Source organism: Metopolophium dirhodum, chromosome 5 (genome assembly GCF_019925205.1).
Source record: "Metopolophium dirhodum isolate CAU chromosome 5, ASM1992520v1, whole genome shotgun sequence".
Lineage (NCBI taxonomy): Eukaryota > Metazoa > Arthropoda > Insecta > Hemiptera > Aphididae > Metopolophium > Metopolophium dirhodum.
This window is the reverse complement of record NC_083564.1, coordinates 16,451,365-16,469,533: the sequence shown is the minus strand read 5'-3', so window position 1 is coordinate 16,469,533 and position 18,169 is coordinate 16,451,365. Positions and strand designations below refer to the sequence as shown.

At 30.1% G+C, this 18,169-nt stretch overlaps 1 protein-coding gene across 2 annotated transcripts in view; it reads right to left on the bottom strand.

Moving 5' to 3' along the window:
* The window catches only part of LOC132944513 (E3 ubiquitin-protein ligase TRIM9), an 87,106-nt gene extending 69,142 nt beyond the window's left edge, over positions 1-17,964 (bottom strand). Inside the window, exon 1 of one of the 2 annotated variants that reach the window (XM_061013896.1) lies at positions 16,809-17,964. In XM_061013896.1, coding sequence (XP_060869879.1) covers positions 16,809-17,603 — 795 coding nt within the window. In that variant the 5' untranslated portion in view covers positions 17,604-17,964. The remainder of the gene's footprint in view (positions 1-16,808) is intronic. The other variant, XM_061013897.1, reaches the window with a different exon arrangement.
* Positions 17,965-18,169: the final 205 nt, after the last annotated feature.

Here is an 18,169-nt window from a genome sequence, read left to right as displayed (position 1 = left end):
AGGATGACAAATTAAGGGCAACTGGTATGAAATATATGATATAGAAACGCACAAAAGTATTTAACTAAAAATACAAGAAAACGATATTATGATATAGCCATATAGGTGTATAAGTGTGCAAATACTATATAATCGAATTTAGTACCTACCCTTAGGCCCTCCACCCTTGCATCCCTAATATTAGTACCTACGATGATATTATATACCTACAATGGTATACATAAGTATAAAAAACTAATAAGTCAAAAATAATTTCAACCATGACAAATTCGTCAAATAGGTACTATACGTACTATACGTCTACAGGGAAACTGTCAACACCGCGAGAATTCGGTTTGACGATTCAGATATTATGATGTCAAATAAAAATCATAAAAACCCACTCCGTAGTAAGAACAAACAACGCGAGTTATCGTTTTTTTAGTATAAGTGGCTTATAAACACAAAAGAAACACAATATAATCAAACTGTTCTTGCAATACCTATGATTATTATTTTTTTAATAGCACTATTGAGATGTAGTATCGACGGAATCATAAAATTAAGGCACATAATTATTACACACAATACATCATAACATATTATTGTTATGATTTATGAAATACGTATACTTACATGATTGCATATTTTATATTGGTGATGACATGATGACCACAATATTATAATACTGTTAATTATGCGTCTATTGAAAGTTTATGATAAAGTATAAAAAATAAGATATTTGGATATCCATATTACACATCAATATTGATATGATTCGTAGAAAATGGGCTAGCCAGGCTAGCCTAGCCCTGTAATTAAACGTACCCCAATAGACGGATTCTGCCAAAAAAGTATTACGTCTAATGTGTTACATAAAATATTAAAATGTAACTTTTTTCATAATATTTCGACAAATATATGTATAGGTTTAATTTAAAAATTCAAATTAACACACACATATGCAAATTTATGACATTAAATATTCAACAGGCATGATGGTTTTTAATACATTCACAAATATAATAAAAACATCATTACGTACAATATGTAAGAAAAAAAATTTTAATTTTTGCAGCACTTGAGAGGTTAAATATAAGAGTTATTTTAATGGAAATTCAATGGAAAATATACGTATTGTATAGAGAGATACGTGCGAAGAACATTTAATTCAATATTTTACAAATAATCCGAGCTTTTTATTCGTCATAAACTCAATTAATTTTAGAACAATATATTCTCATTTATTATGATGATAAGGGAAAACTTTTATATTAGGTAGTTCAAAAATCTGGCAACACTAAAAAGGTACAATTAAAAAAAAAAGTATTTTAATATTTTCGCATAGGCTGAATGTTCAAAATGTTCAAATATATTTAAAAATTAATAAAATTTACTGTTTATACCTACACAGACGGCGCACACAACACGTTTTAGATAATTATTTTCTCCGTGAAAACCACAAGGTTTGATTAGAATCCCGTTTTTTTAATATAATTTTCTAACTATCGAACGTTTGCTTTAAACGCCGTGCAACTACAGCGTGCAGTGAAAAAAATATTATGTTTTTTAAGCCACATGGAAGCTTAAATAAAACGTATTCCAATTGAACAGCTATAAAAGATCAAAGCAAGAACAAAAGCTAATGTATAGGTGTATCATGAAAAAGTAGAATTTATTGGTGTTCATATATTATTTTTGCACATATACACAAACAAAGGGAAATAACATAGTCTGCACTGCAGTCAAATATAATTGAAATAAACAAAATATAAAATATTGCAAATAAGGTTTCGAGAAAAAATAAGTTTGCTCGCTAACGGTGTTATAATATCGTCCACGAATCGGGTGAAAATGTCGTGTTCTGTTACAATTCGTTGTCGTTAAAGAAGCAAATACCGCTTAGAAACACGCTCACCCACCAACACCGCCCCACATATATAGCAAGCCTGGTTGATGTAATTATTACAGTGCGAAAGCAAGACGATTTTATCAAATAAATACACAGGTAGGTACTGCAACGAACGTACACAAACAGAAGCCAATTGGATTGCCGGCCATTTTGCTGCAGAGCCTGCAGCACGAATGATGTCACCATATTATATACGCCTGAACGCGTAAAACAAATATAATATACAAACCGAACGCGCGACAATAGTGAAAAAAAGGTTTTTAATACGATTTACCGTTAGTTTGTATTTTTTTTTAGATTTTTAAAATACAAACATATAGGTGTATATAAGCGAGAGAGTGTGGATAATATAAATATTATATTATACATATGGATGTCTATCGTTAACGGTATATATTGAACACAGCCTATAACCTATACAATATACCTACATACCATAATAATGATATAAGTAATATAACACATTGATTTGAATTTTGAGTGCATGTCTTAGCAAACTGAAATTTCAAAAGGTGTGTTTTGATCACAAGTCTTGGAAGAAGTTATTTTAGAATACAATACTGTAAGAATATGTATGTTTGAGAATAATACAAAAATTATAGAAAACGTAGATGTTACATGATGGTGTCTGTATTCTACAGCAAAATGCATCGCTATTATTAGTAACACTTCCAGTTATATAATATTCAGGTACTTACAACACAATACCGAAATCCAACAAGTAAAATATGAAACTGAAGCTACAAATATAAAATGTTAATATCAAATAGTAAAAAGCAAATATATATACGATAATAACAAATTAGAAAATTAATGAATATTTGTAAAAAAAAACAGTTGAAAATCCTAATTATGATACAAATTGATTTTAAAAGCAATATTATTTATGTTACAGTAATTTTAAATATTGGAAAAAAATTAATTTAGATAATATATTATTAATTTATTTTCAAAAAAAGACGGATAAGTGGAAATCACTCTGCTCTACAGTAGTCTATCTAAGGTTACAAGCGAATGACTGTAATGAATGGTGTTAAATTTGAACTCAATGATACAATATTATATTGTATACGAAAAACGATTATAAGCGAAGACGGTTTGTAAGCCTAGGATATTTTATATTATATTTATATTGTTATTATTAGTACAATAGCCGGTTAAGTTGAATTATTATTATTTGTTTACTATCGTATTTGTATAATAAACTTTAGAAGTTTCAAGTACCCACGAACAATATTTTTCAAATATAACACTACTACAATCAGTCTTCTTTGTTTAAATATCTTTCGTTCAAATTTGAACAAAAAATAACTATAAAAGTTTTTAGATTTTTTTTAGATCTTTTGGTTACAGAACAACCACTTACGTGGAATCTTGTTTTAAATTCTCAATTCTTAGCTATAAAAGTTACACATTTTATAAACTTTTGACTACAAAATTATTTTTCAATTTTTAATTTGATAAATTTCGTCAACATTTTAACTTTGAATGCTTATAAAAGAAAACTATGCCTATGTACTTTTAATGTTTTCAACTGCTATTGTAACAATATATCAGGAGTCTTGTATTAAATATTCACGCTTTTTGACCCAACAAATAAAATGTTATAAACATTTATGCAAAAAAAACTAAAAAAAAGAAAATGTCCGTAAACAACTTGAAACTAGTCAAAATATTTTGAACATTTTATTAAGTATAAGAATAATTGATAAAATAAACATGGAGTGTATATTTTAAGCATCCACAGTTATTAGTTTTTGATTTACAACAAAATAAGAAAATCGTTACATAAGAAATCGAGTGAACATCCAATTTTGTAATAATAAAGTTCAAACGCTCATAAAAATGTAATTTGACTTTCCGGTAAACATTTTATTTTTTTGATAAATGTAGACAAACTTATGAGAAATTTTGTACCAAATTTTAAAATCTCAGATTTAAAATGAAAATTATTTATGAATTTCTAACTCAACAAATTCGTGACAGTGTATTTTTTAATATTTTTGAACTGCGATTGTAACAATATATTAGGAGCCTTGTAATACATTTCAAAGCTTTTTCACCCAACGAATAATATTGTATTGACATTTATAGAAAAAAAAACTAAGAAATTTTAAATAACTTCAAATGTCCGTAAACAGCTCAAAACAAGACAAAATGTTTTAAAAATTGTATTATGCATAGAAAATGTATTTGTGTATTAACCAAGGTATTTACTGTAGGTTATTTTACAATTACACCAAAAACTAAAATCGATTTTTTCGAAAGCCAATTTTGCATAAAAATACCCATTTTTTCTTAATTTTTTTTTTTGTATTTCCAGGCACTTTTGAAAACTACTCTGAATTTTTACATACCTAATGCACCAACTAGATTCACTTTCCCACAGGAAAATATACTGAAGTTAAAAATCAAAGCATTATTCAACTACTTATCATGTGCACACACAAATAAAAAAAAACACACATCATTGTAAAATCAATACATTCATCGCTCCGCTCAGAATCTAAAAGTAGATATTAATGTCTGCGTATAAATCATTAACTATTGATCACATTTTAGAACTTGACTTTCTAGACAAATCACCAATTATTTGAACGGTCTAATAATTGTATTATATTAAAATAAAAAATATCGAGCGAGCAGCGTCCCGGTAATCGTGCGCAGGGCAATACGATTAAATCAAATTACAACACGATTTTCGCTTTCGGCAGAAATATTCTGCGTATCCGATTCAATAGTATTAGGTATATAGCTGAAAAAATACGGCCAGTAAACACTTTTGTTTTAATAGCGAAACAAAAGAAACACTGTCCACTCTATATAGCGTTGAACAGCAATCGATTATAACAATTTATTGGTGAATTTCGATCTTTGACCCAACTATAGTCTAGGTATATGTATTATTTACTATAACAGTTATATAAAACGGAATTTCATAAAGTTAAAAATGTAACATAAAGCCCATCGGAAAAAATCGTATCTAAATATCGTAACCGGTTGAAACAATTAGTTCTACAGAAATATTATCGTCTTTGTAAATTTCATAACAATTAATTATTGACACAGTCCTTTTACCACATATTGGTGAAGAATTTACTGTAGAATTCAATACCGATTGATTCAAGTACAAGGAACTCTAACTTTATCGATTTCATCTTGGATATTAAATGTATCAGAAAATACCAACATCTTTATGCACTTATACCAGTGCAGTATTATAGAACCATATTTTGGTATTTACCAAAGACAACTACTTTTGGTTAGGTTCAGGAAAGCTCTGATCTAAATGAGTCATATGCATATGACATGTCTGGGCTATCTGGACTTAACCACCCGAGCGGTATCCAAAATTAGTCAATTAGGTTGAGTTTTTCTTTTAATTGGTGGTAAATTACGGGTCCTACACAAGAAAAACAATAAGATAACAAAAAAAAATGTTTAATTTAAGAATATGTTGCTAAATTAATACAGTTATAGCATATAATACAGCAAATGCAGAACGCGTTTAATACATAAGAACTTGAAATTTAAAAACAATGTCTCACGTTAAAACATCACCCTGAACACAAGTATACACATCAAGAACACGCATATATAGGAAGTACCTATAATGTATCATAATAATACGTACACGAGATCGTGTTCACATCCGTTCGTATCCGTCATCCACTTCGGCGGCGGCGCTTTGATCAAAACGCCCGCCGCCACGTCATAATACGGTTGAATACACAACAATCCGTTTTCGCGTCCCGCAAACGGCGGCCGATATATTTTCAGTCGATCGGCCGCGAACTGCTGCAGTATATACTATATACGTGGTCGTCCACGTCTGCTCGGACGATGTATTAGCACTTAACCACGCGATGATGGAACCGGGGCGGAAATTGCTCAAAAGCAATCCGAAATCTGCGGCTGCCTGCACCACCCGTGCCCTCATCTCAAACTAAATCCCTTTTTTATATATATACTCCTTCCCGTTCCCACAAAATACTTTGTATTGCGATGTACCTTAGGTACGTGGGTAGAGAAAACGGTAGATATTACATCGTAATATCGTATATATATAAAAGTTTTCCTTCATCTCCGGTCGGATTTAGTCGCTCCATCTCTGTCTCTGGCTCTCCATCTCCGTCTATCACTCCATAGGTTTTATGTGCGATACCTATATATACGGGGTGCGATACGCTATTATAACTGCAAGCTGCTATATGATTTTCCAAGTCAACTTTTGTGTTTTTGAAATAATACGTATTGTTTTATACAGTTTCAGGTACTTATTTATACTTGTATAAGTACATAGATTATTTAGGTTTTTTCTCTGTACCCGGGTTGTACCTTTATAATATATTTAATTATTTATATTGTATAGGTATGTACAGCTACTTTTAAAAAGACCCTATTTGTATAGCAACAGTTAGGGCCTATAGGTGGAGGTCTCGACATTTTAGTTTTTTCCCTATCACGCCGAAGAAAAATTAAAAGCGAGACGCCTTAGATCCGGAGACCGATTTGAGGATACGAACGGGGTGCAGGAAGAATATACACCGTGCGCTCGCCGAGAAATTGATCGCAACGGTTTTGCGATTGGGTTTACTTTTAATATCTTGAGTAAACTCGCTATGTACAAATATCTAACCCACGATATCAGAGGAGCAATTAATTTCCGAAACGTTGAAATCGTCACATTTTCCTCACGCATATTGTCGTTGATCAAATATTAGCAAAACCGTTGTACAAATACACATTGGACGGTGGAGACTATTCGTTACGATTCTATCGTAACTATATTCTATTAGATCTACAACTAAACATCACTTTTCGATTTTTAAATCATGCTATATAGCTAACAGCAATTGCAAGACTTATATAAATATAGAATTTTAGACGTATATTATTATTATGAAGGATATAAGAGAAAAACTGGGAGAAAAATAAAACTACTTTCCAATAAATCGAATGCGTACATCTAACGACATACATAAATCATTAACTACTGCAGTAACGATTACGAAACAAATAGGCGCAAATATCTCATAAACCTTCCCAAAAAGTATAAAGTATTTTAGTTGAGTGGAATTGATGCCGTGGGGGTTAAAATTGATGTTAAAAATGTTAGCCCCCCCCCCACCCTCAGACACTTTAATGGGTTTTCGCCTATACACATCAAAGATCAGAATTGAATGTACCTATCTTAAGTTTGAACATCATTAACTTAACAGCGGTATTAGGATTATCCCGGGCCCGAGAGTTTATCGTATAAAATATAAAACAATATAAAATTACATATTATGACTACACATGATTGATAACTGCAAAATATTTGTATATACTATTAATATTATATTATATTATGTATCTATAATATGACATCTTTGAGCTCTGAATACCTACTTTTATTCGTGAAAAATAATGGTATTGCAATATGAAAAAATGTCTTTATAGACTGTAAGGAAATAGAATATATAAACGAAACACGTGCCTATATAAATAAATAATATACTATACAGTATACATAAATGATAATAATCATATCATTAGAAACGATTTGAATAGAAAAAAAAATTTTATTTTCAAGGCTACTATTCAAAAATATTTTATTATGCTTCACGGTTTAAAATACAATTTAAAAACCATCGATCTTAATTCTTAATTTATGTTTGTTCATTTATACTCAGATAAAGTAGGTATACCTACTGTTGTACGACAACTGCAATTTGGCTTTCAGCCATTCCAATGTAAATTTTAGGTAGATTAAAAAATGCAAACACTATTGTACATAATTTACTTGACGACCATTATTAGTTATGCCAAAAACATCTTGGGTGTAAGATTAAGAAAATAAATATCAAGTCCCTAAGATCACAATACCTATACAACTTATTAAGATCAAAATACAAAAATATATTATGTTGATCTTGCGGAAAGTAAACATAACTACACATTTCACATAATAATAGACAAATGGTACCAACAAAAAATATGTTTTCAAGTATAAAACATCAAATTAAATTAAATTAAAATAATCCTCAGAATTTAAAAAATATCACGCACTCAAGAATAATATTACACATTTAAATACCTGTATTAAAATAACAATTTATAACTCCTGATGAACAACAAATCAATCAAAACAAAATATTGCACAATATGTTATATAATAATATTTATAACGTATTTTAGATTCTGAGTGGAACGATAAATGTATTGATTTTACAATGATGTGTGTTTTTTTTTATTTTTGTGTCTGTCATTACGGTTTGGGGGAGTAAAACTGCATCGATTAACTTCAACAGTATCTTGTTCGATGGGAAAGTGAATCTAGTTACTGCATTCGGGAGGTCAAATTTTAAAATTCTCAATAGTTTTCAAAAGCGCCGGGAAAAACAACATAAAAATTAAGGAAAAACGGGAATTTTTACGCAAAATAGGTTTTCCACAAAATCGATTTTGGTTTTTGGTGTAACTCCAAAACAAATGAACGTATATACATGAAATTTTCACTGGTCGTTTATATTTACATTTTCTATACACGATAAAATTTTCAAAATATTTTGATTTGTTTTGAACTGTTTCGGAACATTGTCAGTTTTCAATTTTTTTAGTTTTTGTTTCCATAAATATCAATAAAATTTTATTTGTTGGGTAAAAAAGCGTGAAAATTTAATGCAAGGCTCCTGATATATTGTTACAATAGCAGTTGAAAATTATTAAAAATACATAGGCACAATTTTTTTTATAAGCATTTAAAGTTCGAATTTTGACAAAATTTATCAAACTTAAAATTTAATAATTATTATGTAGTTAAAAATGTATAAAATGTTCAACTTTTATAGTTAAGGATTTAAAATTTAAAACAAGGTTCCACGTAAAAAGGTGAATATATAAATTACTTTATTCACAATAATATCATCAAATATAATTAGGAAATAGTAAATAGACCATTTTTCTTATACAATGATATTACATCATTGAATTCAAATTTAACACCATCCTTAATGGACCAACTTGTAACCTACAGCAGAGTGACATCCACTTATCCACGTTTTTTATATTATATTATGTATAAAGCAATATAATATATCTGATATTATGTGCTTTAATAAATACGAAGTTATACGACTTAATTTACTTCTGTGTAGAATAGATTAAAATGAGGCTTTGTTATCGTTACTATATAACCGAGTATATAACATTGTTATTTAGCACAATAATGTAATACACTGTATAGGGGCGTGCACGTGCACGAGACTTACATTTTAGATTAGAGGTGAAACAATGTAATGTACATTACATAGCTGCTGGTGTTATATGCGAATATGCGATGTAAATAACCAAAAAACCAAGAACAAATGCATCCTATTATAATAATAATACGAATATACTGTACCTACCAAATAATATATAAATTTAAAATTACTGTCAATGCACAAAAATTTAAAAGCAAATTATGTTGAGATATTTTATTTCAAAAATCATTCTACCACTATAATATTATACTACAATGTTCAGTGACCTATTTCCAAAATCGAAGAAGAAAACTTTCTCGTCAATAACCCTTATTAATTATTCGTCAATATTAACTTCTTCGGTGTACAAGCTGCATCGGTCCGTACATTTGTACGCTTTGTATAACTTAATAAGCCTCGTACAAGCCCTTTTCAAATTAAGGAAATTTAATTCAGTCTCTCACAGATTCAGCTTATTGTTTTACTACGTGAAAAGAATGGCATTTCGTTCAAACTTTAAGACCCACTGCCCATATCTATATATGAAGTACCTATATTTAACGTTCTATAAAGTGTATAATATATACCTAGCTATATATATAACCTATAAAAACAATTAACTAAAATAAATTGTGGGACACAGACAAATTACTCGGTAGTAGCACACCAAAAAATTAATGTACAATAATACTATTGTAATAAGAACATTTTGTTAGGGCAATTTCAATTAGGTAGAAGAAATCTATAAAAAATCATTACTCGTCTGGAAATGTAGGTAACTACAATAATATTTTTGATAAAATGTATTTTATAATGCCCACTTTCAATTATAAGTAATTTAAAAATTCATGAATTAATGTAGGTAGACAAGTCATTTTCTAATACAGAATTTAAAAAATTAATCAGTACGATGTACAGATTACATGAGGATGAATACAATAAGAGGCTTCAAATTTAAACCACAGACGAAAAGTTCCCAATATCACTACAAAAGTTTGTTATAAAAACTTGGACATAACAAACTAGAGTATATACACAAAAATGATTTTGCTGCCTACACAAGTTACAAAGCTTAAGAATTTAGTTCAGCATTCACAACACCAAATATTAAAATTTAAAACTATAATTTAAACTGGCATTTTTGTAAATAAATTAAAAAAAAGGTGGATGAGTGGATGTCGCTCTGCTGTACAGTAGGTTACAAGTGGGTCACTGTAATAGATGGTGTTAAATTTGAATTCAATGATATAATATCATTGTATAAGAAAAACGATTCTGAGCGTAAACGGTCAGTCAGCCTATGATATTACCAAATATATTTGATGATATTATTGTGAATAAAGTAATTTATATATAACCTATTTACGTGGAGCCTTGTTTTAAATTTTCAATCCTTAGCCATAAAAGTTAAACATTTTATACATTATTAACTACAAAATAATTAATAAATTATAAATTTGATAAATGTTGTCAAAATTTGAACTTTAAATGCTTATAAAAAAAAATTGTGCCTATGTATTTTTAATATTTTTCAACTGCTATTAGAACGATATAACAGGAGCCTTATATTCAATTTTCACGCTTTTTTACCCAACAAAAAAATTTTTATTGATATTTATAGAAAAAAAAACTAAAAAAATTGAAAACTCACAATGTCCGTAAACCGCTCAAAAAGAGTCAAAATATTTTCAAAATTTATGGTGTATAGAAAATGCTAATATAAACATTCAGTGAAATTTTCAAGTATCTACAGTCATTCGTTTTTTAATTACAATAAAATAAGAAAATGGTTACATGAGAAATCGAGTGAATATCAAATGTTGTAAAAATATAAATTTCAGACGCTCATAAAAATTTAATTTAAGTTTCTTGTAGACATTTTTTTTTTTTTGATAAAGGTAGACAAACTTATGAGTAATCTTATATTACATTTTCAAATCTTAGAAAAAATTTTTATGAATTCTCAACTCAAAATAATTTGCTATTTTTCGTGATTTTTTCGTATTTTGTCAAAATTTGAACTTTAAATGCTTATAAAAACTGTGACTAAGGATTTTTAATTTTTTTCATCTGCCTTTGAAACAATAACCTAGGAGCCTTCTATTAAATTTTCAAGCTTTTTTACTCAACAGATAAAATTTTATTGATATTTATAGAAAAAAAAACTAAAAAAATTGAAAACTTACAATGGCCGTAAACAGCTCAAAAAGAGTCAAAATATTTTGTAAATTGTATGGTGTATAGAAAATGCTAATATAAACATTCAGTCAAAATTTCATGTCCCTACGGTCATTTGTTTTAGAGTTACACCAAAAACCAAAATCTATTTTCTCGAAAACAGATTTTGCGTAAAAATTCCCGTTTTTTCTTAATTTTTCTTTTGTTTTTCACGTCGATTGTGAAAATTACTGGGAAATTTTTACTTTTGACCCCCCCAAAGTACCAACTAGATTCACTTTCCTATCAGAAAAGTTACTATTGAAGAAAATCCAAGCACTTTTACTGTCCTAAAAGGTGATGACAAGCACAAAAATAAAAAAAAAAAATTAAAAAATTAAAAAAAAAACACACATCATTGTAAAATCAATACATTCATCGCTTCGCTCAGAATCTAAAATGTTTTTTTTAAATTTTAACTCGAATAAATCAAAAATAAATATATGTGTATCTATAAAATATATATGGGTAAACCTACACATATAAAATATTTGTTAATTAACATTGTATTACTATTGAAATTTTAAACAAATAGGAAATAACAGTGGAGATTTTAATAAAATCCATATTGAATTCTACAGTCTAATCATTGTTTACTAGTACCTACTACGCACATATTTTTAACTATGGAAAAAATAATAAACAATAGCGCCTGGAATGAGCAAAAATGTCTCAAGTTTTATATATTTTATAGTTTTAAGCATGGTCATGATAAGGTTCATAATACAACGCATTTCAATATTGATCTGAATTCTTATAAACAATGCTTGAAGTTTAAAGTAAATGTCCGTAAATGTCAGAGAAATGACTTCCGACTAACAACATGACTTCGTTCGCCTTCAGTGTTTAACTTTTGTCGGGAGATAATATTGAAAATCAAATCAAATATCCCCTAGGGGACTCAGGCTTTACGCGAATATTGCTTTTCCGCCCGCCTTCAATCTCCCCCCATGCTTCCGGTTGACTATAGGTATAGCTACTCGTAAAATATACCCATCAAGACCCATTAAATTTGACGGAGTACATTTTTCTTTCCCTGCGTTATTGACTTAAATAATTGATATCACTATAGGAGCGAAAATACACTTGTAAAATAATAATGAAGACATTGTGCAGCCACTCGAAAAACATAGACGTTTATTTTTTAATACACCTATAAATCCCAAAACCAAAATGTTCAACATACCTAGTAAATGCTTAGAGTAATAGAGAGTGCAGGGTGTACATTTGGGCCAATTTTTTTTTTAAATGCCTTGTTGGGCCTGCTGTGCCGCGCCGATATACCTGATTGTTTTATATTATATATATTTTTATATTTTTTCAGTATTAAAAAAAAGGTATCGTACTAATGTTTAATTTCCAAGAATGTTTGATGTGGTTTTATTGTCCCACAATATTACAATTGATAAAATTATAACACAAACATTGTGAAGAAGGGTACCCATAAAATAAATGTCTGGTTTTATTAAGCTAACTACGCTAGCTATAATATTATATTATATTTTGAGTATGTAGGGAGAAAAAATGTGTAGATTAGGTTCGGTTATGTATTTTATTATAAGGTGGTTTATACCCATACATTTATTTACCAAGTGTAAATACCACTATACACTGGTATCCACAATATAAAATAAATACATTAAAAGTACCTACATATAGTTCGTCAAAAATAGTAACAATATTATGATATTTTAATAAAATTATAAGTGACAGATTAAATAAATTATACAAATATTCTAGTTTTTTTCCCTCGTTTTTTCCTTACTAGAACCCCCCCCCCCCCAAAAAAAAAAAAAAAAAGTTTTCTATATGACCTGGTAATGATTTGAATAGCCTGCAAACATGTTAACACCAAAAAAAAGTTGAAATGACGCTCCTGTATTAAATTTGTTTCGTTATAATTTTAGTACAAATTGAGAATTTAAAAATTTAAGTAAAATGTATAAAATAATTTATATCAACCAGTAATTTAATCTCAAATGTGATAAATATATAGGTACTCTTTCAATTGGCTGTCCAAAAATATTAAGAAGAATTAATATTAAATTTAAACGTTAAAATTTGAATTTAACAGTAGACAAGCCATAACTAAAACAGAAAGTTTTAATAATAAAAGAATATGTATAAATAGCAGTGCCGTAGCCAGAAAAACTTTTGGGAGGGCACTTAATTTTTTTCTCTAGCCTTTGAAATGCTAGAATATCTAATTATGACCCATTTGTTCATAAAGTGTATCTACTCTTTTTATGACTTTAGATATGTTAACAACTATGGTACCAACATTTAATATAACAATGTATTAATATTATTGTAAACTATAGGTTAATGTATTCATTAATATAAGCATATTAATATATTATCATTATATCAAAATGTGTTGAAAACAAAACATTCCATTTTTTGTTCGAATATTATTAAAATTTACTAACAAAAATTCAAGACTATATTAGGGCTTTTGAAAGCTGGTCGTTTTTTGTGCATTTAGACCAATAAGCGGAAAAATATAAGAATTTCTCCGCTTTTTATTTGTGTTTTGTAGGAATCAAATTTCTTTTTTTTAGTAATATTAAAGTAAGAGTGAATTTTGAAAAAAATAATTAATTTGGTACTATACGTTTATACTAATTAAACAATATTACAAATCAAAAATCCATTTCCTCCATAACCTAGAAAAGAGATTAAGGAATTCAAATATGTTTTCAAAATTAAAATAGGGCTTTTGGTACAGGGTGAATTTTTCTCCCGCTTTTTGGAGTTTCGTGGCACACGGGAGTTAAACATATTTTTATCACAAAATTGAAAATATACTGACGTGACTGCGCGTATGTACGTTACTGAGGTCCAAAAATCTTAGCTGTCGTTTATGTTTAATAATACATCATAAAGCCTTCGGGGAACCCACACACACTAATTACCAGTCACACAGCACTAACGATGGATGTACAATATATTTCCCGGGATATTTCCTAAATCTGACCCCATCAAAATGGTTCGCTTTCGACAGCCTCAACTTTTAATTTATCAAACATTTAATATAATATAAAACAAGCCAAAAAAAAATTTCGGTGGGGGGGCACGTGCTCTTAGTGCCCACCCCCTGGCTACGGCACTAATAACTAGATTAAAAACAAATTAAATACCTACCTACCTACCTGGTTCAAGCAACACGCGTATACCTATATTTATAAATAAATAGGTACATTTACTCGTTAATAAAAGAAAAAAAATCAACTACTTTAAACGTAATTGATATATACCTAGACCGAAAACTAATAAAATAACATTGCGTCTACTATACAGTTAAGTGAGTTATGTTTTATTTTCGTAAAAAGTTTTAAAATACTACAATTCCTTCTATAAAGTTGAAAACTTACTCATGAAAAACCTAACCATCGGCCCTCCCAACTATATACATCAAAATATGAACTTGAAAGAAGTGACAATTAAATCTCTAAAAGTTGTATTTATTTACCTGATTTATCAGTAAGTTACAACAGGTTATAATTTACAAAAAACATACAATTATTCTAATAAAGTACGACATGTATTGAAAAGTATTGAGTCTATACCCTAAGGCCAAGTTCATCACCTGTCATATTATAACATACTATTTTTGAAACGTTTGGGTATAGAAGATAGAAGATTCATACATAAGTTATAAGTTTATACCTTATTAGTTATTAGCCTCACAGATACATTTAAATATATATTTTATAATATTATTTTACTGTGTAAACTTCAGTCTATTCATTTCTGTTGAAACCGAGGACGAAACGTTCTCCCCTGTTTAAAAATAAAACATTTAAAAGTATCAGATTTCTGTTCGCATTTCGTTTCTTTCTGTTTTTTAAGTGTTTAATTAAGTCAGCCATTGTGAAAATTGCCTTCATCCGTGTTTAAATCGTGACTTAACTCGACCTGACTATCCTAAATTACAAAGTAGTAGGGCACGTGTGTGTTTATGTAAACGCTAATAAGTTTTAATTATCTTAAACAATATGCCTCCCGATATACCTGAATAATATATATATACATATTGTATTATCGATTTGGTGTAACGAATTTCTTCAATAGATACAACACTACAGTTTCATACTTCACAGTAAAAAAACGATCTAATAATTAATCTCAATTAGTCCTATATCGTTTTTAATATAATTAATCATATTTATATGATTAATATTCAAAATGAACTTAGAGTTATCAGTTATACAAATATACCTAAGCATGAAATATTATGTAAAATGGACCTTAATCCTTAATTTCCAATCCATCATAACAGATTTTTGGAAAAAAAACTATAACTGTTAAAAAATTATGTTTATACTTTTAAATTTGTTTAGTTATAAAATTATTGGTATAAACGAGAAAGAGTAACCATTAATTTAATAAAAACACTTGCTCGCACTTTTGTGTTAAAAATACTTTTAAAATGTTCTTATATTTAGACATTTTTACGAATTTCCAATTATATTTAAAACATTTTGTTGTTATTTAATTATAGAATAAGTCAATAAATAAACTATAAATTCAAATTTAAGGATGGTATTTTCATTTTCACTAGAAAAACAAATTATTTTGCGTAAAGGTGATGGATATGATAAATTTCCCCCCAAAAATAATTTAAAAATATAATTACCTAGTCTAGTTAATAATTAATTACTTTTATTGCAAAATAAAGCGTTTTAACACTGGCTTAAGAGTTATGTAATTTCAATTTAAGGGTTTATAATAGCCTAAAGGTATTATTCAGTCTTAACACAGTGGATATTATTTTGATATACCAATCCCTTACAACAATATATTAACAAACCATCTGTTTGATTTTGATAGTTCTTTATAAGTGAACATTATGAGTAGTAACTTAAGTTCCACCACAGTAGGTTATCAAACTATCTCATCTTATTATACTATTATTATATATAGGAACTCTTAGTTTTACAGAAGATATTATGGCTCAGTAAAACATGAGTTTAAAGTTCCTGTAATGTCATGTATTGATAAACCAAACTAATTAGGTAATAAATATCACAGAAGTTGTATTTGTATAGGATTGGAAATACACTGTCTTCACTGTTCAATAATTATAATAGAAAATTTAGTAGGTAGATTTTACATTTTAATTACAAATATTATATCTTTACCCTATTAATTTGTTTTCAACTTTTTCATTACAATGTGACCCAACTATTTATTTGTAGAATGTATTTAAGTATAATAGTTGAAACAGTGAACAACAAGTCTAAAAAATTTACAAAATCTTGGATTAGTATATATGAAGTGGGTGCTTTATGAGTAGCAACAACCCAACAAACTAAATCACACCGTTAACATGATATAATATAAATCCTTGGCAAACACTTATTTATTACTTGAGGGGTATTGACTTACTAACTAGTGATAAACATATTATTACTATGTAGGTACCTAGGTACCTTTACCTGTTACAAAATGGACAGTGGTAGTGTTACCTTTTGAGCTTTGCACATGGTGTTGATGGCTTGTACGTCATGACTCGAATGTCTCGATTCGTGCATACACACAGCGCAAACTGGTGTCTTACAGACCATACAGTACATGGACAGGCACTCTTCTTCGTGTTCGTTGCAGATGATGTCCCTGTTTCTGATCTTGTTCCTGAGCGCCACCTTGCCAACTGTTGGCTCCAGCAGGTTGTGCTTGGCCAACGGGCCCCTGGACGGATGACAGTTGTCACGACACGAGTCACAGTACAGCACCTCGCACTGCTCGCACAGCACGGTGGCGTCGGCTGCAGGTTCGCTTTCGCACAGCTGGCACTTGGGAACAATGTGCCTAAGCTCACCATAACGGTCCACAATGTTCCTCATCGTCCTGTACTTTGGCAAGTTGTGCGCGCCGTTGTCATCAAAGTACACGGTCTTCCTGCAGGCCGGACACGACAGCGAATACGAGCCGGCCATGATCGGTGGGAACGCGATGATGCCTCCGCCGATGTGGTTGGATGTGCCCAGGTAGCTGTTCGGCCGGCTGTTGCACACTACGCCGCTGTCCGTCTCGCTGAGTATGGACAGCTTGTCCGATTCTGGATGGCAGTCAGACGCGTGTGACTCGGCCGTGCTGCTACCACTGGTCGTCGAGTTACCGCTGTTCTCTTGCGGCACGGTCGGCTCCAGCGGTCGCTGCGCGTGTACCGCACAGTTCAGGCACAACGCATGGTAGCACGGCAACAGCACCGGGTTGTTGAACAGCTGCTTGCAGGCGATGCAGTGCAGTTCGTCTTCCATAGCGGAGGTTAAACAGATTATAGCAGATAGAAGGAGACTGGAGATTTTGGCTCAATTGTTTTCGAGACCGGGAACGGAAAGAATGATCGTCGTCGTCGTGTCGATCGGTGATCAAAATAGCTCACATTGCGGAAAATCCTCCGGACGATTATGGAAGAAAAATGAGAGAGAACGTGCCTATATATGTATACTCAAATAAACACGGTGATACACCGCAGTGGTGTTTTACAATATTATTTTGTGTATATTGTATGTATTCACGGTACGGAGCACAAACACACGACGTTACGACACACACGCTAGACAAAAACTAAGTGGTGTTGTGTTAATGTGTTAGTTGATACGTCTTGGTGTATTATTGTTGTTGTGTTTGCCGGAGGAAAACGCGACTTTTGTTTACACGACACTAATGAACTCTGGCGGCGAGCGACCGCGAGTTGCCGCCGCTTACAGTGTCGCCTGCAGACAAAGCAATTTCTACCGAAACCGAAAACGTGAACGAGCATGACAAAATGGATCTATCATGATTAACTAACTTGTTAAATTTATTATGGGATCTATATTCT